Source organism: Monodelphis domestica, chromosome 1 (genome assembly GCF_027887165.1).
Source record: "Monodelphis domestica isolate mMonDom1 chromosome 1, mMonDom1.pri, whole genome shotgun sequence".
Taxonomy (NCBI): Eukaryota; Metazoa; Chordata; class Mammalia; order Didelphimorphia; family Didelphidae; genus Monodelphis; species Monodelphis domestica.
In genome coordinates this window covers 192,675,614-192,697,701 of record NC_077227.1, presented here as the reverse complement: position 1 = coordinate 192,697,701, position 22,088 = coordinate 192,675,614, and the positions used below count along the sequence as shown (strand labels likewise).

Genomic DNA, 22,088 nt, shown 5'->3' with positions numbered 1-22,088 from the left:
AAAAACCACCATAGTAATGGCAAACAGTTCCCAGGAACAACAACTTCCCAACACAAAGAAAAACAAGAAGAAGGAGTTGACCCTGGATGATTTTTATGGAGGAAAAACCCAGGCTACAGAAGGCATGGAAGAGAAAATAAAAACAAATGCAGTAAAACCTTCCAAAAAAAATGGAAATTGTCCACAAACTCTTGAAGAATTTAAATTGCAGCTTATCAAAAAGATGGAAGTCTTCTGGCAAGAAAAGAGGGAAATAGTTCAAAAAGAAAATAACAGTTTAAAGGACAAGAACTCCCAACTGGAGAAACAGCTGAAAACCATGAAAACTAGGATAGACCAAACCGAAAAGGAAAACCAGTGCTTAAAGACAGGAACTGGGCAATTGGAAGCTAATGATCTTATGCAGAAAAAGATGCAGAAAAAGCCTTTGATAAAATACAACACCCATTCCTATTAAAAACACAAGAAAGCATAGGAATAGAAGAGTCATTCCTAAAAATAATAAACAGTATATATCTAAAACCATCAGCTAATATCATCTGCAATGGGGATAAACTAGATACATTCCCAATAAGATCAGGAGTGAAACAAGGATGCCCATTATCACGTCTATTATTTGACATTGTACTAGAAACACTAGCAGTAGCAATTAGAGAAGAAAAAGAAATTGAAGGCATTAAAATAGGCAAGGAGGAGACCAAGTTATCCCTCTTTGCGGATGACGTGATGGTCTACTTAAAGAATCCTAGAGATTCAACCAAACAGCTAATCGAAATAATCAACAACTTTAGCAAAGTTGCAGGATACAAAATAAACCCACATAAGTCATCAGCATTTCTATATATTTCCAGCACAGCTCAGCAGCAAGAATTAGAGAAATCCCATTCAAAATCACCTTAGACAAAATAAAATACTTAGGAATCCATCTCCCGAAACAAACACAGGAACTATATGAACACAACTACAAAACACTCTCCACACAAATAAAACTAGACTTGAACAATTGGAAGAACATTAACTGCTCATGGGTAGGAAGAGCCAATATAATAAAAATGACCATCCTACCCAAACTCATTTATCTATTTAGTGCCACACCCATTGAACTTCCAAAAATTTTTTTTTACTGATTTAGAAATAACCATAACTAAGTTCATTTGGAAGAACAAAGGATCAAGGATATCCAGGGAAACAATGAAAAAAAATACAAAGGAAGGGGGCCTTTCAGTCCCAGATCTCAGACTATATTATAAAACAACGGTCATCAAAACAATTTGGTACTGGCTAAGAGACAGAAGGGAGGATCAGTGGAATAGACTCAGGGTAAGTGACCTCAGCCGGACAGTATACGACAAACCCAGAGAACCCAGCTTTTGGGATAAAAATACACTATTTCATAAAAACTCCTGGGAAAATTGGAGGACAGCATGGGAAAGATTAGATTTAGATCAACACCTCACACCCTACACCAAGATAAATTCAAAATGGGTGAATGACTTGAACATAAAGAAGGGAACTATAAGAAAATTAGGTGAACACAGAATAGTATACATGTCAGACCTTTGGGAAGGGAAAGATTTTAAAATCAAGCAAGACTTAGAAAGAGTCACAAAATGCAAAATAAATTATTTGGAATACATCAAATTAAAAAGTTTTTGCACAAACAAAACAAATTTAACTAAAATCAGAAGGAAAGCAACAAATTGGGAAGCAATCTTCATAAAAACCTCTGACAACAGTTTAATTACTCAAATTTACAAAGAGCTAGATCAATTATACAAAAAATCAAGTCATTCTCCAATTGATAAATGGGCAAGGGACATGAAAAGGAAATTTTCAGATAAAGAAATCAAAACTATTAATAAGCCCATGAATAAGTGCTCTAAATCTCTTATAATCAGAGAGATGCAAATCAAAACAACTCTGAGGTATCACCTCACACCTAGCAGATTGGCAAACATGACAGGAAAGGAAAGTAATGAGTGCTGGGGGGATGTGGCAAAGTTGGGACATTAATTCATTGCTGGTGGAGTTGTGAATTGATCCAACCATTCTGGAGGGCAATTTGGAACTATGCCCAAAGGGTGATAAAAGACTGTCTGCCCTTTGATCCAGCCATAGCACTGCTGGGTTTGTACCCCAAAGAGATCATAAGGAAAAAGACTTGTACAAGAATATTCATAGCTGCACTCTTTTTGGTGGCCAAAAATTGGAAAATGAGGGGATGCCCTTCAATTGGAGAATGGCTGAACAAATTGTGGTATATGTTGGTGATGGAATACTATTGTGCTAAAAGGTATAATAAAGTGGAGGAATTCATGGAGACTGGAACAACCTCCAGGAAGTGATGCAGAGCTAAAGGAGCAGAACCAGAGACTGATATACTGTGGTTCAATCAAAAGTAATGGACTTCTCCATTAGTGTCAATGCAATGTCCGTGAACAATCTACAGGGATCTAAAAAACACTATCCACAATCAGAGGATAAACTGTGGGAGTAAAAACACCAAGGAAAAGCAACTGCTAGACTACAGGGGTGGAGGGGATATGACTGAGGAGAGACTCTAAATGAACACTCCAATTCAAATATCAACAACACAGAAATGGGTTCGAGTCAAGAACACATGTGAAACCCAGTGGAATCATGCATCAACTATGGGAGAGGTGGTGGGAGTGGTTGGGGGGAGAAAAAGAAAATGATTTTTGTTTCCAATAAATAATGTTTGGAAATGACCAAATAAAATAATGTTTAAACAAAAAAAAATAAATTAAAATAAATTAAAAATAAATAAAAATAAAACCCAAAGTGTCATATTTTGCAAACCTGAGTCTAATTATTAACAAAAAACCCTAATAGATATTCAATAAAAAATTGATTCATGGAATTTCTACAAAGAAAATCAGATCTGTACACATCATTTGCTTCTCAAATTCTACAGACAGTAGAAATGGAAAGATAAATCAGTACTAAGAATGAGATAAAATAAATTTTTAAGAAGAAGAAAGCAAAACTAAAATGAGTAGAAAACCAATGTTGTTAATAACAATAGCAAAATGAGAGACCATTAAAAGATTTCTTTCAAAAAGTACCCAAGGAAACAAGGGAGACATTAGGGGTAAGAAGAAGCAATAGTGAAATATAGTCCTGAAACTTCAAGGTATAAACCTTACAACACCCTACCTAATGTGAATTGTTATTGTTGTTTTTTGGCAGGGACTAAATTGCAGCATGGGAAAGTACAGAAAAGGAAGGATTAGGAGGGAAAAAAGGACAATATGTGATGACCTTAATTAAGTCAAAGACTAACAAGTGAAAATAACTCCTATAGGCCCTTAGGAAGAAAAGTACCCACAAGAGAATGAGAGAGATGATAAAGAAACAGATTGAACCAGAGTGAGAAAAGGAAAAATCCTGTTTCAATGATTAGAGAGAACCCACTAAAGAAAACTTCCTGGTGAGTGAGAAGATTTTATAAGGAGAAATAGAGACTTTAAAAAACTTGTGCTATACAAGAATTTGCTGCTTAGAGAGAAAATTTATAATTCCCCAGGAAAAGAAGAATGACTGCTACTGGGGTCAACTGATATCTTTTACCACGATTTGCCATTCCCTATAATAATTTTTCCAGTTTTCCATGAAATCTATTTTGTGTTTATAGAAAAATGGGAGGGCATGGATCCAGAGAGATTTCATAGCGGTTGGGGGAGGGGATAACAGATTATACATTTTGAAATGAACAATTTAAGTGCATAGGATGATTCCCTGATTCTTATTGTACTTCAAGTCAGTACTTTCTTCATTGTTGTTTATCAGAATAGTTATTTCAAAATCTGAATGTGAAAGCACAACAGAAAAAAGTGGGGCATGGGACAAAATTTTCAAGGACATGACATGGAGTCTCTTTAGAAGCAAGAACTCAAACCTTAGAAGAGTTACTTCAATAAAGACTATAAATCCTAAAGAAAGAATAGGTAAATATGAAGGCCATAAATCAAAAACATAAAAGTTGAGCACAGATAGAAAAAGAAGATAAGTAATGAAGAGAATGAGAAAAGAAATCCTTTTGAGGAAAATATAGAGAAAATGAACTAAAACAATTTGAATAAAAGTGAGAAGTCATTTGTTTGGTTTTTTACTAAACCAAGAGAAAAAAAAGATGAGAAGAGATAATTGCTAAAAAGGAAGAGAAAATAGAGCTAATAAGTCAAACTCCATAACTAGGGAAAAGATAACAAACAGGAAGTGGGGAAGGGACATGGTGGTAAAAGGAAGACAGCAGTTGGAAATAAAGTTGCCTTAAAATCATTTTATGATAAAATTCCTGAAGAGACTAAGGACTATCATTACAAAGGGAGAAGGAAAAATCCTAATTAGAAAAATAATAGAGACAAATTAAGGAAAATCTATAATCATTGTCATTTTAAATCCAATAGAACAAAAACAAGTGACAGACTGGATAAGAAAACAAGAGTTCATAATCTGCTGCTTTCAAGAAACACACCTAAAACATATAGAGAATGAAAATGATGGTCTGGGGGAAAAAAAGAACTTAGAAAAAGCAGGGAAATCTTGCTATCAAAGCAAAAACAAATATTCATGATAAGAAAGGAAGTAAACTAAGAAACTACACTATTCCCTTGTGTATTCTTTTTCCCCTGCCCTTCTATGTATTTTTCCTTTGACCTGGAAGTTGTGGGATTTTGTGATGATGTTTCTGGGAGTTCTCAGTTTTTAGTTTCCCTTAAAGGATGTAACCAATGGATTCTTTCGGTTTTCACTTTGTCCTCTAATAGATCTGGTTATTTTTTTCCTGTTCTTTTTTAAATATGATATCAAAACTCTTCTGTTTGACATAACTTTCTTGTAGTACAGTGATTCTAAATATTCTCTCTTGATCTTTTAAAAGATGGTTGTTTTTGCTATTAAGGTTCATTATATTTTTCATTTTTTTCATTTTTTCAGTCTTTTATTTTTAAAACTATTTACTTCTGTCTAGTTCATTTTAATTCTTTTGCTTGGATAAGGTTCTATGTTTCTTAGAGGAAGGCATTAATTCTTCGTTCACATATTACTTCTAAAACTTAAAGTCATATTCCAAACCTTTAAAAAACTCAACATGTCCAATATTGAAGTCATATTGTCCCTAAAATTCTTCTCTCTTTAATTTCCCCAATAGTATTGAGGGTACTATCATTATCCTAGTAATACAGGTTTACAACGTAGATGTCATCTTTGACCCTGTCACCTTTCGTCTCTTCCCTAGATCCATAGCCAGTCTATTGATTCCTCCTTCATAACAACTCTTCTATACATTTATCTTGATATAGGTCTTCACCTCACATCTGGACTTTTGCAGTAAACTGCCCTTCTATTATTTGGTATCTCTGCTTCAAGTCCCTCCCCACTTCAATGCATGTTTCACTTCTTTCCTCAAGGCTTCTTCTTTTGTTTATAAAACTATTTTGAACCCTTAAAAAACAAAAACAGAAAAACTTCTTGCTTTGCATTTTCCAAAAATTCTTATTGATATTTGTGAATGGATTGTGAATGGGAAGATACTAAGAAAGGATACAAGTTTTTAGATATAATCATGCTTTTTATTAATCACATCTATGTAAGCATGTGGCCTTCTCATCTTTAGTTCAAAGGGCACACAACACCTGACTCAGACAAAGTGTATAGAAAGCCCAGATCCCCTTTATTACTTGTTGCTGCAGGACAGACTCACAGAGACTGAGTAGAAGAGATACTTTAGTGGTAGTTTATCAGTAAGTTGTCTGGACTAAGAGCCTCTCCCCACGCCCCACCCCCAATACCACCTCATTGAATATAAGGACATTGTGATTTGGAAAGTTTGCTAACATACATATACCTGGATGAGATCAAATTGGCTAAGCTGATAGTTTGCTAACTTTGCATTCATAACCCTAAATGTAGCAAAACCAAGACAATTATTGAATAAAAAGGAACTTCATAGTATATAGGTAGATCAGTCAATCATCAAACATGAATTTATTTGTCATTTAGGATCTAATAATAAGCTGATCCTCACAAAGGCATTCAAGATGTGTTTTTCTTTTGAGGCTTTAGAAACAGAAGTTTGGAGTCACTCTTTTATTCTGAGTTTGTGCCTTGGATGACCTTGTCACCATATTAACTCTTCATTGTTGGAGACTTTTAAAAAATTTTACTCTTTCCAACAATCTTATTTTCCAGATCAAGACTATATTAGGGCCAGGATCTGTGTACCTTTGGCAGGAAGATTATGGTCTTATTAATTATCATGTGACCCTGGATAAGTCACTTAACTTCTGTTTGCCTCAGTTTCTTAAGCTATAAAATGGGGATAATACCAGTATCTACTTTGCAGGGATGTAGTGAGAATCAAATTAGATAATGTTTGAAAAGTGCTTAGTATAGTGCTTATATAGTGCCTATAGTAGTCACTATGTAAATTCTTATTCTCTTTCCTTCATTACTTTTCCTTCTCTTCATCTTATATTTGGTCCTAATTTGGGGCAGTTAGGCAGCTTACAGCCTCACCTTTGTCTTTTTCTTTGTTTTATTTCAACAGTATGTTCCTCCAGATCTCTGTATCTGCAATTTTGTATTGGAACAATCTCTCTCTGTAAGAGCTCTACAGGAAATGCTTGCTAACACAGGTGAAAATGCCAATGAAGGGGTAAGTACCTGATTTATATTCTTGGAGTGAAGTCTGATGAACCATAGTTTCCAAGCATGAGGTGTATTTTACTCAGACTCCTCTAACTGGAAGACTTTAAAATTTTTGAGTTGATCAAATGGGGATGATAAAATGTGACCTTCATTTTAGGTTTCTATTTCCTTCTAATGGTCTCACTTTGGGCCTCATTCCCTCATTCTTTCTTTGTTTATACTGATCAGCCCCTACTCAGGATAAATGAGACTAAGTTAACAGGAAATTGCAGAGCTGTTTCAGGATCAAATTATGATAAACATTATGATCATCACTATAGAGAACCTGATTAGAAATTAAGGATGTTTCTCTTGCCACTTCATCAGTAAATGGTATCTGTTAGTGACCATGTATAGCCATTGTAATCTTTTAGCTTTGTTACAATCACTGGAAAAACCTGGGGGAAAGGTAAAATCTTTGGGATAGTTTTTGAGTAATCATCACTTCACTTTTGACAAATAAATAAATTGCAAATTTGTTACTATTGTCACTGCTAAACCATTTAGCTAAGGAATAGTGACTACTGGTATCCCATATTAGACAGTATATCAAAGCCTCAACACTAAATGCCTTTATATTGCAGTAAAAGGGACAATGAAAATAGAAGTCAGAAGAACCATGTTCTAGTTCAGAATCTGCCATCAAATAGTTGTGTTATCCTTGTACAAATATAATTAACATCTTTAAGCTTCAACTTTCTTGCCTATAAAATGAGGAAGTCCTTTCCACCTAACAAACTTGTATGACCTTGGACACCTTTGTTCTCTAGGTCTATAATCATGGACTTTAATCATTCACCAAGATTATTATCTCTATTTTTCTCTGAAGTTCTGAATTTTTTTTCTTCCTTCTGACACTTGATTTCTAACTTAGTTTCCAACAATTGTTACTACTCAATGTACCTAGTCATCCTGTAATTGTTCTCTTCTTCTACTTATTCTTCCCTCAATACATTAAAATGGTCATATTTGGATGCTAGCAATATAGCAATACAATTTGACATGAACCTCTCAAAAATAAATTTCTTTATTATCTGCTTTACTATTCTCCACTACTAATATATCTTAATATCAGTCTGAAGAACCCTATAGAATTATGGTCCCTGTCTACCTCAATGATAATTCTCAATACCTCCAAATTTAAACAGGTGAAATTTCCATCTTAGAATTATGCTACTTCTGACATCATGTAGAAAATTAGAGCTTACTTTCCAGGAAACTTTCTAGTTGAGAATGCTTTATCTTGATCTGATCAAAGTATAGAATCTATTTTTTATCATCATGTGCTTTTGTTGTCCATAAGAAAGATAATCTCCTTATTGCTGTTCACCTCAGGCCCCATTCCATGGTGAATCTATGTATGTGTTAAAGGTCATTTACCTTAGTATATATTTTTTGAATTTCTTACTCTATAGCCTCCTAAAGTCATTAACAATTTTGGGGAGGGAAGAAACTGGCCAAGGGGTTAGGAAGAATAGAGTGGTGAGAGAGAAACTTCCTTCAGGCTTCTAACTAGTAATATTGCTATTTTAATTAATTAGTCTTACTAACTGTTGAACTCTTATTATTTCTTCATTGCTAACATGTTGAAAATTACATCACTGTACCCTCTAAATTTGTCATCCTGGTATAAAAGCCTAGTTGTCCTCACTTAGTAAGGCCTTTATGTTAATTATAAAATCTATGATATCAAAAACTTATGACCTAAGTATCTAATCTGAATGATCCTACTCCTTCATCTTCCTGTGTTCATTTTGTGATCCTCCATTAATTTTGAAAATAGCTCCAAACATTCAGCACTTAACAGACACTCAGGAATTAGATATACATAAAGACATATGGTTAGTGAAGAACACTGTAAACAATTAGGAGTTGTATATCCTGCTAGAGAAGCATGCATGGATTGACATATGTGTGTAGTTCTCTGGGGATATATGCCTCAAAGGAGGAGAGTATGAGAATTGGACAGTAGATCCAAATAAATTAAATTTCCCTTACCAAAATCTCAAAAAACTATATGAAATAAGAAACTACTAAGAAATTATCTGATGACAAATGTACAGCCTTGTAAATGGATAATGTTTCATACTCAGGAATGTATTTCATACTTGTAAATAAACCTTTTAAAAGTCCATTTCATTAGTTATTTTCCTTACAGCTGCTCATGAGATAGGTCAAGAAGTTCCCCTGTCTTATAATATGAAGGATCAGAGTCACAGAAACGTAATATAATCACTAAATATAATTTAAGTGCTCATCTGCACAAATCTTACTCCAAAATATTAGCTGCTTAAGGGCAAGAATCATAGTTTGTTTTTTCTTTGTAACACCTCGAAGCCTAGAAATTTGCACAGAAAAGGCATCCAATATATATTTATTGAATTAAATTGAATAAATCAAATTTGACTATTCTCAAAATATTATGCCTAAAAATTATCATACACAGTAGATCAATGGCAGTAGAACTGGAACCCAAAACTCTAGAATTATTAGGGTCTTGCTTAGTCTAGCTTTACAATAGAACTTTCCATCATTTAGGTCAGATGTTCTTAACCTGGAGAACATGAATCTTTTTCTATCATCAAAACCTATGCATTTTATTTTATGCATTTACAAATATTTTGCTTAAGAGTTTCTAGGCTTTATTAGACTTGTCAAACACAAAAAGAGGTGAATCTGATCTAGACTATTTCCATGTGATATGGACACTTCCCTCTTTCTACCATTTCTTTGTCATATAAAAGAAATAGAGAGAGAGTGATAATAGAATTGTTGTCTTCCATATACTTATAGAATAAGAAAGTGATTTATGGTGTGTGTGTGTGTGTTTGTGTGTGTGTGGTATGTAAGAAATGGTATAGCCAATGGACCCCTACTCATGTCTACTATATTAAAGATACTTGGTATTAATAGTTATTCTTGAATGGAAGGAAAATGAGTATAACCTACCATTTTATTTTTATACAATATCAAATTTAACAAATATTTATTAAATCTTAAATATGTGCAAATAACTTTGCCAAGATTAAGAATTGGTCCCTTCTCTCATTTCTTCCCTTCCTAACTATAGCTTTTATCTTTGCCCATTTTCCCTAGTCGATTATAAAAAATAAGATGAGTGAGAGATCCTATATATGTAAAATTGCATGTATTATATTTATAGATTTATTTATTTTTCATACTAGTTTACTAGAAAGAGCACTATCCTAAAATTCAGAAGGTTTGATGTAGACAATTTTACTGTAAACTAAACTACTCCCTAAGCCTACTTTACTCATTTGTAATATGAAGGGATTATACCAGGTGACCTAAAGAATTTCTAATCACATGATTCTCTTTTTATGCATACAAAAACACACACATTTAATAATTTCCTTCCTATTCTAAAAGTTTATGAAAGATTAAAATCCAATTATCAGTATCTTTATTTCTCTTATATGATATACAAATGGTTATTGAACCAAATGGGTTTAGCAAGGTAGAAGTGTCTATTATGTGGAAATATGCAGCTTACATCAGTGATTCTTCACCTTTTTTTTTTTTTGGTGTCTTGAACAATTCCTGTAAAGCCTAGAAACACCACTTCATTTTTTAAAATGCATAAAATAAAATATATAGGTTAATAATAACATGATGCTAAAACAATACTAGATATCTTTGCCCATATAGCAGCTGGAAATATCTTTTGACAATTAAGGTAAAAAATACTCTTTCACCAACTGTCCTAAAAAACTAGACTATTTCCTAGAGTCAGGGATAGCTGATGTTAGCTGAAACATCAGATTATGAATTAAACCTTTATTCTTTACTGATAATTTATTTTGACAAAATTAAACTGTTTTCCAGCTTCATTGGATTCCTAGTTTCTTTGCTTTAAATTGGAAGAAAAATGTTTTTCTCTTTTTTCATTGTGAAGTACTGCCCCAAAATTGGATCTTAAACCCATTGGATCTTAAAAAACATTAAGTAGTGGTAGACTATCCTCATTCTTTAGAGGGTGAATAACAGAGGGTGAAACTCTGAACCCGGGTGATTTTGAAACTTATAGTTTTGACAGTTTCCTTCAAACAGAGTAAATTAATACTGGAAATTTTGAAACATGATAGGACTCCAGACCAACATTTTGTAACCATTGTTTCTGCACAGATTATTGGTAAACTGAAATTACTTCTTATCACCACCTCCTTTTTCTCCTCTTATGATGGCTTAAGGTGTTTTTATGTTTTATTCAATAAATTGAAGTTGGTGCAATATTTTGCAAATAATAGAACATGTAAGCTATAATATTGTACTAATCCTTAAAACTTTTTGTAAAAATCAGCCAGTCTGGCAGATTTATTTCTATTATTGCTCCAGTTTTCCATCTCTGTGCCATGTGACAATGAGAGAGTACAGAAGTACCTTTTTTGTATATGAAAAATCACATTGATTGTTTTTATTGTTTCCTAGACAAGGAATCACTAATTATTTAACAGCCATACTTACTTAGGTGAACTTATTCTTATAAATATAATTATGAAAAAGACCTATAGAACTATGTTGGAAGTTATATTACTTTTCAGCTGTATGTGTGCTACAAAAATAATAAATTATGAGTACAAGATTGTTGTTTATTTCTAGTTCTGGATATGAAATATATGGCAATGTGTAAAACTACTTTCATTGTTTTCATTGGGTTGACTAATAATATATCACTGTAATTTTCTTCAGTTACTCAAAGTGTTAGAATGGCTTACATAACCAAATGGCCTGCCATACACTAAAATATACATTTACTATTTCATCTTGTTTTGTTTTGTTTTTTTTTTTTAATTTTGCTAGTCCAATGATCTCTCTGAATGGGTATGTTATTCCTTCCTTTAATTATGAATGTATTTTGCATGAACCACTGACACCAGCTGTGTTTGTAATGAACTGAGGCCTTTCACTTGTTAAGTGTCTATTACAGTTTCCATTCTATGTGCCTAAGTAATTTAGAAAACATCAATACCACACTATTCAATCTTATGGAATTAAAAAATCCTCTACTTTTAAATTTGTTACAGAATGGCTCTTAAAATTCTTCTGTGTAAATAGGAGAATGACTTGACTTGGTATGCTTTTTCCCTCCATTAAGACACTGAAAATTGTTTTTAAGGGTATCTCTTGTGGTATGAGCAATACACATCCAGTGGTTTCAACTTGGCACAAATGTCAGAAGCATGCAGCCTCTCCTTAATTCAAGTCATTAGGAGCTTTTGATGTTATTATGCAACTACAGTTTTACTTTTCTATAAGGCTGGAGTTCATAATATGAATGAAAAAAGCTAGTATGAAATTTAGCCTTTTGCTCATATACCTTTTTCACAATCACTATCCCTGGAGTAAACCAACAAATTAAGCAAACTGCAACTTCAGCAATTAAGAAATAAGGATTGTAACCAAGCTAGCTTTTTTACATTTCATCATATTCTGAGTGGAGGCATTTTCAAGTGAAAGAACCTTTACAATCAGATTTTAAAACAATCTTTTGCCTCTTTTGAGGACTTTACTTTCTGAATAAACAGGTAATCTGCCTTTTTACAGAAACTGGCTCATTTGAGTTTGACATCAAATCCAAAATTGGTTTGCTTTTTTGATCCTAGTTCATCAGTGGTGACAATTAGCTTTGCTGTCATTTTACATTCACTGAAGTCTATTCATTCTTGCTGTAAATGGTTAAATGCACTGTTGGAGGATTTGTCATGTAGTGATGATTGCTTGTATCTTTTCTGAATATTACCTGAACTTTCTCCAGTGTGCTAAATCAAAAATGGTCATTGTTCTGGTTGCAAAGGGGCTCCATTACAACGTTTTCCAAGAAGTTTAAGTTTTCCCTGATATAATATGTAAAGGAAAATGATGTATAGATAGAGGTCCCATGGGAGGTTCATTAACTTTTTCATAGAAAATCCTGAAATATATATTTATATATTAATTATTGAGGAATTGCTACAACTCTCAATCAATTTTCAAGGGAATGTTCATTAACCCTGAATTTTAGTGTGTCTGAATCAAGGAGAAATTTTTTTCCCAAAAATGTGATTGTTTTTATTTAAAAAATGAAAAATGGAGGGTGGAAGTTGGATATCTTAGTGGATTGAGAGTCAGGCCTAGAGATGGGAGGTCATAGGTTCAAATCTGACCTCAGACACTTCCTAGCTGTGTGACCCTGGGCAAATCATTTAACCCCCATTGCCTAGTCCTTACCACTCTTCTGCCTTAGAACCAATACATAGTATTGATTCTAAGATGGAAGGGAAGGGTTTTTAAAAATGGAAAACGTTCAATATGCATGCAATTTTAGGATTGAGTTCCATTAAGCTTATTTACTGGCATTTCTTGGAAGCTATTAAACTTTTGCTTTGTTATCTTTATTGCTGCAAAAATATCGTTTTGTAGAAATATTGAATAAAGTATAGAAAATATCAACTTATTTTTTACTTTGTGTGAAAATGTACTTCAAAACAGCCAGTTTATATAAAGTGGTAAAGAGTGATTAGCATTATGCAAGTGTAACACTGAATCTAGTTTGGCATTGGAGAGTTTAATTCAGTTCTTGAATCAAAACACAACCCTCATTGTTCCAATGTTTTTCCTTATACCACTGCTGGGATCATGAATAATGGTATGGTATCCTCATAAAGCAAGATGTGCTATTAAAATGGGAGTGGAAGAATGAGAAATAAGTAGAACAGGTGGAAATTGTGGAGAAATGATGTAAGGAAGTATAAAACAGGGATCCTTTCATTCATTAGGGTGATGCTTATATTGCCCATTCTTCTCCTAACTCTGCAAAATGCCCTCATACCAATGCTAAGGCTCTTTTTTGAGGGGGGGCATGAAAAATTAAGGGAAACATGATATAATGGAAAGACTCCTGGACAGATAGGTAGGGACCTGGATTCTAATCCTGGCTTTGCCACTAACTAACTGTATGACCAATTAATCCTTTGATCACTTAGGTTCTTCATCTTTAAAATGAAGAGGTTAGACTGATTTTTAAGAGCATAAAGTTTCAATCAGAAGATATTTTAGTAGTCAGTTGGTTCAACTCAAACTTAAAAAGGAATTTCCCTTATACCACATGTGAAAAATGGTCATCCAGGCTTTGATTGAAGATGTCTATTCCTTTCCAATTCCAGCATTCTATTGTTCCCTTTTATTGGTAAAATACCATATTCATATGATATAGTGTTTTTGCATTAATATTTTCACTTACTGAGATCTTACAGTTTGTAAACTATATCCTTTCTGGTTCTCTCATTCCTCTATGTGACCATCTGGATAGGGCCTCACAATTATTTTTTAACTACATTGGCTAGGGAGAGCATGCAGACATCTATCTAACTTAGCAGTTAGTGTTCATGTTTCTTGTAGGTGCCAATGAGAGAATATCTATGTGTATTGGTGTGTTAATGAATATCATCTACTACAATCTCATTAATCAAGACAGGATTAAAGATTACAACTAACTGAACTCCATTTTTTTTTTTGCTGCTCATTCTTTGTTCTAACAGAAGAAAGCCTGGCATAGTGGAAAGAACACTGGATTTAGAGTCAAAGGACCCGGGTTAGAGTCCCAATTCTGCTACCTATTACCTGTGGGACCTCGGGCAAGTCATCTAACCTCTCTAAACCTCAGTTTCCTAATTTATATTGGGGATGATAATATTTGCACTATCTACTTCATAGGGTTTTTGTGAGGGATAATGCTTTTGTATGTAAAATGCTTTGTGAACCTTAAAAGGATTCTAAAAAGGATATTTAATGGTTGTGCTTGGAGGAAAGTATTTGTATCTTCTTGAGTTTGATAATGTATGCACAAGGGTTATAGGACTTTAGTGCTAGAACTGGGAGGGATCTTAGAGATCATCTAGTCCAACTCCCTTCAAGTTACAGACAGAAACTTAGGTCTTCTGATTCTTGAACACTAGCTTTTTCTGCTGTACAACACCGATAAGATATTAGGCAGGTAGGTTGATACACTTCATCTTCTACTATATTTTGGAGATACTTTTTATACCTATTAAACTCAGAGATCTGAATTTTGAATTGAGGAGTACTCACAGAATTAATAACATACTAGAACACAAAGATCTTCCTTTTCATTACATTGGCAGGTATATATTACAGGTTCCTGTTGAGTTTTCTGTCTAGCATTTTAGTTAATAAATATAGGTTCATAGTCTTGATTCTTAAACTCTAAAGTTTTACAATGAGAGGTTAGGGTAGCTCTTTAAAAGTGCCTAAGTCTTCAGTTTTGTCCTATTTCCCATATGCTCTAATTGAGAAGATCTCAGAATTATTCAAAAGAATGTGAATTATATAACCATGAAAAATAATATTAATTAATTTAACTTTTAAAAAAGGAAATCAACCTTTAAAAATGTTTCACTTACTTCTGAGCCTCCAATTTTGCATTTTATAGCACTAAGCTAAAAACATGGTCACCTACCCTTTTTTATAATGGTAAAAATCAAAGGCTTAGCCCATCACAGACACCAACTTCAACCAGGCCAACTGCCAGAATTATAGAAACCCACATATATAGTCCGACAGTGTGAGGCACAGAGCAGCAGGTGTATATAAACACAGCCATTTTAATCTAAGTCTAAATATGTGACTGGACTCATAACTTTATTCTATACTCCTGAAACACATGTTGTGATATTTTGTCTATAGAAATTGAGGAATTCATTCATTAACATTTACTTTTCATTGCCATGTCTACCTAGAAGGTATACTTTATTCAAAATAAAAGGGATAAACTGGGCCCAAAAGGGGGAGTATAACATTGTATATTAAGAAAAAATATATAAAAAATCTTGGAATTAAAATGACTGATATTTATATAATATGTTAAAGTTTACAAAGTGCTTTACACTATTTCTTTTGAACCTCATTGCAACCCTTTGAGGTAGGTACTACAAATATTACCCCATTTTAGCAATGAAAATCTCAAGGGTTAGGGAAGGTAAGTGACTTAATTGTTGTTACATAACTAACAAGCCTCAGAAGTAGGATTTGAACCCTGGTCTTCCTGATTAAAAGTCTAACATTCTATCCACCATGTCACATTTCCCCTTATCAAACAGGTGGGGAGAATTATGATGGATATCATTTGAGTGAGTAGAAAATGTAAGGAGAAAGGAAGTAATATTGTCTTTGGTATATATTGTAGGCTACCTTGACAAAAGGAAGAAATAGAAAGAGAATCAGAACTTGAGACTTCATTTATTTGGATATCTGCTGGAATTTACTCCTTGCATTATAAGAGACTAATTTCTTATATTGCTCAAATTATAACAGTAATGGGAATTTGCTCTTGAGGACTTAATTTCATTAACAAGGAAGAGAAACTAGCTATTGAAAGAAATAAAATGGAAGTTTTGATGAGTAGAAGAAGTGGGAGTGACATGCATCAGTGCTAAGAACAGCATCTATTTTATAGAATCTGAATTGGTCATCCTTTGAGGGGCATAGAATTCATGCCAATGGTTTAAGCCTTAAGTTTATTGGTCCAGTGGTTTTATACTTGTTAAGATCACTTACTTTCACACAGGTATCTCTGCCATTGCAAAGAGCAGATAGAGATGAGTTGTAGTGTCCTTTTTGTCCTGTAATCCTATTATGTTAATTTTAGCTGCTGAGATAGCTGTGAAATAATAGATTTATTTTTCTAAACTTTATTAGATGCCAATGTCAGCACATATGAGATCTTAAGCTTATTTTATACTTTTTTTTCAAAGCAAAAGGTAAACTCAGTCCTCAAGAACCAATTTTTGCTCTCTCTTCATTCAAATCCCACAGGTTAATAGATGTTGACTTCAATACATCATTTATTATTTTTGCTAAAAGTTTGAGGAATATTCATATAATTGCTTTTTTAGCTCAGAGGAAGTGAAGTTTATTTTTGTTTTCTATTGGTTATCCCATTGATGTTAGCCTGATGAATTTGCTACAGTCAAAATGAGAAGTAAATAGATTCTGATATTTCTTGTAAGTTCCATCCAGCATCAAGTTTCTATTCAGAAAGACCTACAGCATAGCTTTTTCCTTTTCTTTCCTTTCACATTCACCAGAAGATATTGTGATGGTGTCAAAGCAAGCTTCTAAAAGTTTGGCTTTAGAAACAGCCATATGTAAAAGACATGTGATACTTTGAAATACTTTCAAAATGTATGGAATACTCAAAAAATTAGAATCCTTCAAAAGCCAAGAGCATAAAACAAAACAAGAGAATATGCAGAAATTCTGGATGGAAGTAAGTAGAGAGATGTGCCATAAGGCCTACAAACATCAGAAGTGCCAAAAGTACCAGAGACTAAAAAAAAACAAAACAAAACCACATTGGACAACATACGTGCCATACATTTCATATGAAATTATGAATTTGTATGTACTGGTTATATTTAAGGTGTATATTAAATTTAACACTTTGGAAATGTAAGTTTAAAAACTAATATCCAAATACTTCAAATATTATAATTTTATAAGATTTATTAATACTAATTGGATGTAAAGGATAGTGATAGACTTAGTAAAGAGGAGGATCCCCAGGAAGGGAAGGGGAGGGGAGAAGAGCCTAAGGGCCAGGTTACAAAAAACTTATTTACAAAACATAAGGACCCAAAGTGGGGATATAATTCAAGGAATTCTGGGAAATGGAGTCTTTAGGGTACACAATTCTATTTACACAATACCAATATTGACCTGCTGATCTCTGTCTTCTGAATTTCTACTCTTGTGTGCTTTAAATACACAAATACCATAGAGATTCCATTTTTATTTTGTGTCACTATCACTATTGATGTCCACAACTTTCCCCTCTCTCAGAGCTCAGAGACTCAAATAAATAGAGTCAAGTATTTCCCTTTTTATAACATTACAGTCTCTCTTATGACAAATAAATATAATATAGTTAAATAATAGAAATGACTTAATAGGTGTATATATGTGTGTAAAATTAATCAAATGACTTAATTTCATGTTTCAACATCATTCTTATGAAGTTGTGATTGGTCATTTCATTGTTCAGAATTCAAATCATCTTTCAAAATTATTTTCCTTTGAATTGTGGTAGCCATTGTATGAATTGTTTTCTTGATTTTGCTCACTTCATTCTATAAAAGTTTATCTGTTTTTCTTAATCTGTCACATTAATCATTTATTACGAAACAATAATTGTTAATTACTTTCACATACTAAATTTCAGCCACTCTCTAGCTGATAATTACCTGCTTTGTTTCCAGTTGTTTGCTACAACAAAAAGTGCTATTATAAATATTTCTATCCTTAAGTCCTTTCCTCTTCTCTTTTATGTCTGTATTAAATACTTTGTAGTGATGTCAAAGGTGTGCACATTTCAGTAACTTTTTGGATAGTTACTAATCACTTCCCTATATAGTCCAATTACTTCATAGCTCCAAAAGAATATATAGTGTTTATGTTCTTGTATAAGCCCTCCAAAAATAGTCATTCCCCTTTTTGACATCTTGGCTAATTTTTGATGAGTGTTACATGGAACCTAAGAATAGCTTCAATTTCCATTTTCCATGTTAGTGATCTGGAGCTTTTAAAAAATCCAGTTGTTAACTTCTTTTGTTTCGTTTTGTTTTTTTTGAAAACTGCTGTTCATGTTTTTTAATCTTTATATCAATTGAGGATCAGCTCTTTTTCCTATATATTTGTATGGATTCCTCCATTACTTTTTCAAGTAAATTTGCTGAAAATATTTTTTTCAATTAATTATGTCCCTCATAATTCTAAATGCATTGGTTTTGTGTAAAAATGTTTCCATGTTATATAACAAATGTAGACTAGTTCATCTTTTAAAATAATCTTTATGCCTTGTTTTATTAGAACTCTTTTTATATACATAGTTGCCAAAGGTATTTCCCTTTTCTCATTTGTTTATGGTCATGTATCTATTCAAATCATATGATATGAGATGTTTGCCTGGTATTTTATCATTGAATTTATGCAATTCTTGTGTGTGTTTTACTGGGTAAATTTACAGATATTTTATGCATTCAACTTAATGTTCCTATGTTTCTAAGGGCAATTCAGAGGAGAAAGAATCATGAAAAATGGGTGTTTAGAAATTTGAGGGAAATTGAGAACAAAAATTTCTCTTCTACATGTTCTTGCCTTTGCCACTGACCATTTTTCTCTTTAGGGCCCAAAGTGCTATAGTTACATTTTGAAGGGATAAATAAGAGTGGACAGTGAAGTACCATATGACTGCTGAAGAATATGTATATACTAATGGATATTAATAGATGGATATTCATTAAGTATGATTCAAATGTTCCAAGATATACCTTTCTTTTAGTTGTATATATCTTTAATAATGTTTTAGTATATCTGTGTAGTTTACATGTGTAATTGTGTTCTGAAAAAAAGTAATAGAATCCCTGCAAGTTGAAGCAAGTGGAATACAGTTTAGGAGTATCCACATTGCTTATTTATTTCTGGAACATTCTTCTCTTGGGATTGTCGGTAATTCATATTTTGTGATGAAAATGTAAGGATGAGGCTCTCCCACAACCCCATTAATGTAATTTGAGAAGACCCAGAGCCATCATTTGAATCAAACATTCAATCAAAAGTATAGACATGAGGGGGCAGCTGGATGGCTCAGTGGATTGAAAGCCAGGTCCAGAGATGGGAGGTCCTGGGTTCAGATCTGGTCTCAGACACTTTCTAGCTGTGTGACCCTGGGCAAGTCACTTAATACTCATTGCCTAACCCTTACCACCACTCTTCTGCCTTGGAATCCAGGATTGATTCTAAGACAGAAGGTAAGGGTTTTTTTTTTTTTTTAAGTATAGATAAGATAAACCAATAATAGAAAGAATTACAGAGTTTGGGCCATTGTATGTAAGGCATATGGCATATCTATTGATTGGTTGAGAAGTTCAAATCACAATTCTTGGGGAACTTAAAAAAATATCAAGCCAGCTTGAAATATTATGCTGATATGATGAGCTAGCACATGCACATTTGTGTGTGTGTGTGTGTGTGTGTGTGTGTGTCTGTGTGTTTGTGTGTGTATCACTTTAAGGTTTAAGGTTTGCAAATTGCTCTACATATACTATTTCATTGGCTCCTCACAACAATTCTGTATTTTGCTGTTATTAGGTAGACCGAGGTGCTGCTATTATCTTCATTTTACAAATGAGGAAAATGAGGCTGAAAGAAGTTAAATGACTTGCTCAGGGCCACACAACTAGTAAGTGTCAGAGGCAGGATTCAATCTTGGGTCTTCCTAACTACAAGTCCAGAGCTCTAACCATTATACTTAGCTGTCTGAGATTTGCCTCCTCAACTATTCTGGGTTGTATGTACATATCCGAAGCACTTTGAATCTATTTTTTCCCTAGTCCAATCATTTGCTTCATTAGTTTGTATTATTAGACTCTTTCTGTCTTGTGAAGTCGTTTGCTTCTAGTTATTGGATTCTAATGTTTAAAGACTGAATTTCATCCCTGGCTTTTTGGTCATCCTCCTTCTGGTCTGATTTTTTTTGTAGGTCATCTTTCACCTTCTTTGCCTCATTTTTAAGTTGATCAATTCTGGTTTTCAAGACATTATTTACTTGTTTTAGTTCATGTACCTCTGTTTCCAGATGACATATTTTGCTTTTTAAGTTCTTTTCCCAATTGTCTTCAGCCTGTCTTAATTGTTTTTTGAATTGTGTTTTGAGTTCTTCCAAAGCTTATGTCCAATTCTCTGGGATTTCTGCATTTTTGCTTGATTTTCCTTGATCTTCCTCTGTTCCATTTGGTCTTTGTTACCTGGATAGAAACTGTCAATTATAAATTTTTTTCTTTTTGTTATTTACTCATATTTTTTCCCTTCTTTTCCCCCTCTCATTGGCTGTAATTTTGCTCCTTTGTTTATTTGCTGGATCTGTGGGTTTGGGCTATTCTGTCCTGAAGGGGCTTCTCTGCTCTGCTGATTGACTAGATTAGGCCAATAGAGTATTAATGAGTCCTGAAGTCATATCTTCCTCAGCTGGCAGCAGAAGCTGAAGGTTTAGGTGAAGATGTAGAGGCTGAAGGGAGATGTGCTTCCATCCCTGTTTCAAGGTATTCCGTAGTGGTTGCAGACTTCTCCTTGAGAACTTAAACTTAGTAAGCAAGGCTCTCAGCTGTGGAGAGGGGTGTTGTAGATTGAGCTTCCCTGCTCTCTGAAGGCTTCTTAACTGCCCTATTGATAAGATTAAGTCAAGGTGAAGCTTATCTGCAGAGCTGGATGTGCTCTGAGGCCAAAACCTCTGGGGGATGGGAGGGACAAAGGGGAGGACCCAAGATAGAGAGTTTTGGTTGAGACTAGGCTGCCTTCTCCACACTTCTCCTCCAGCTGCCTCTCTGCCAACTCTGGTCAGCACCCGGTAGCAATGTACTCCCTCTAGGTTAGAGCCCTCACCCACTTGGAGATTCCAGCAACCACTGGAGAGTCAGCATGATGAGTGGGGGAGGGGTCCTGGGACTTTCCTTTTCCTTAAACCTGAGAATTAAGGTTTTTTTTAAAAGCATACCTTTTACATTGAATCCAGCAGAAGGATCCCCCAGCTTTGCCCTGTTGTTAGATTTGGTTTTCTGTCCCCTCTCCCCTTGAAGCACTCCTTTTTTGATTGGTGCGGATGGGTTTTCAGAGAGGTCTAGACTTTTGCTGAGTCTAAGCAGCTATCTTGACTTTGCCTCCAATCTGTGTTATTATTGGAAAATAGTCTAGAAAAAGAAGAAAAATATTCTTGCTTGGATGGAATGAGATACCTAAAAACAGAAAAAAAAATCCCCTCTGATTTACTTCTATCTTTATCTCTGAATTATGTGAATTATTTCACAAATGATCCAGTTGAATAGTTAGAAGGGAATTCAGCAGATAACTCATACACAAAAGGAATTTCCAGTGACATACTATAATATTTCCTACCAGGCTATTTCCCAAGTCTTTTCCATCATCCCCAAAACCTCTTCATCCTAGAAGACTACTCCAACCCTGAAACACATCTCAGTTCTACTTTTGTGATGACTCAGGATGATGCATGGGAAAATGATAACTAGAATACTTAAGATACTTACAGGACAGGACTTAAGAAACTTTACATACTTTAAGGTAATCAAATGAAAGATGGGGAGGGGGCAGCTAGGTAGCACAGTGGATTGAGAGCTAGGCCCAGAGATGAGAGGAACTGGGTTTAAATCTGGCCTCAGACACTTCCTAGCTGTGTGACCCTGGGCAAGTTCACTTGACCCCCATTGCCTAACTCTTACCACTCTTTTGCCTTAAAACCAATATACAGTATTGATTCTAAGAAATAAGATAAGGGTTTAAAAAAATCAAAT

The 22,088-nt window shown here is 33.9% G+C and overlaps 1 protein-coding gene across 2 annotated transcripts in view; it reads left to right on the top strand.

Moving 5' to 3' along the window:
• Positions 1 to 22,088, top strand: part of RYR3 (ryanodine receptor 3) — a 793,997-nt gene that overhangs the window by 262,507 nt on the left and 509,402 nt on the right. For both annotated transcript variants that reach the window (XM_056810219.1, XM_056810218.1), the window contains exon 3: positions 6,572 to 6,679. In XM_056810219.1, the coding sequence (XP_056666197.1) occupies positions 6,572 to 6,679 (108 nt within the window). The remainder of the gene's footprint in view (positions 1 to 6,571; positions 6,680 to 22,088) is intronic.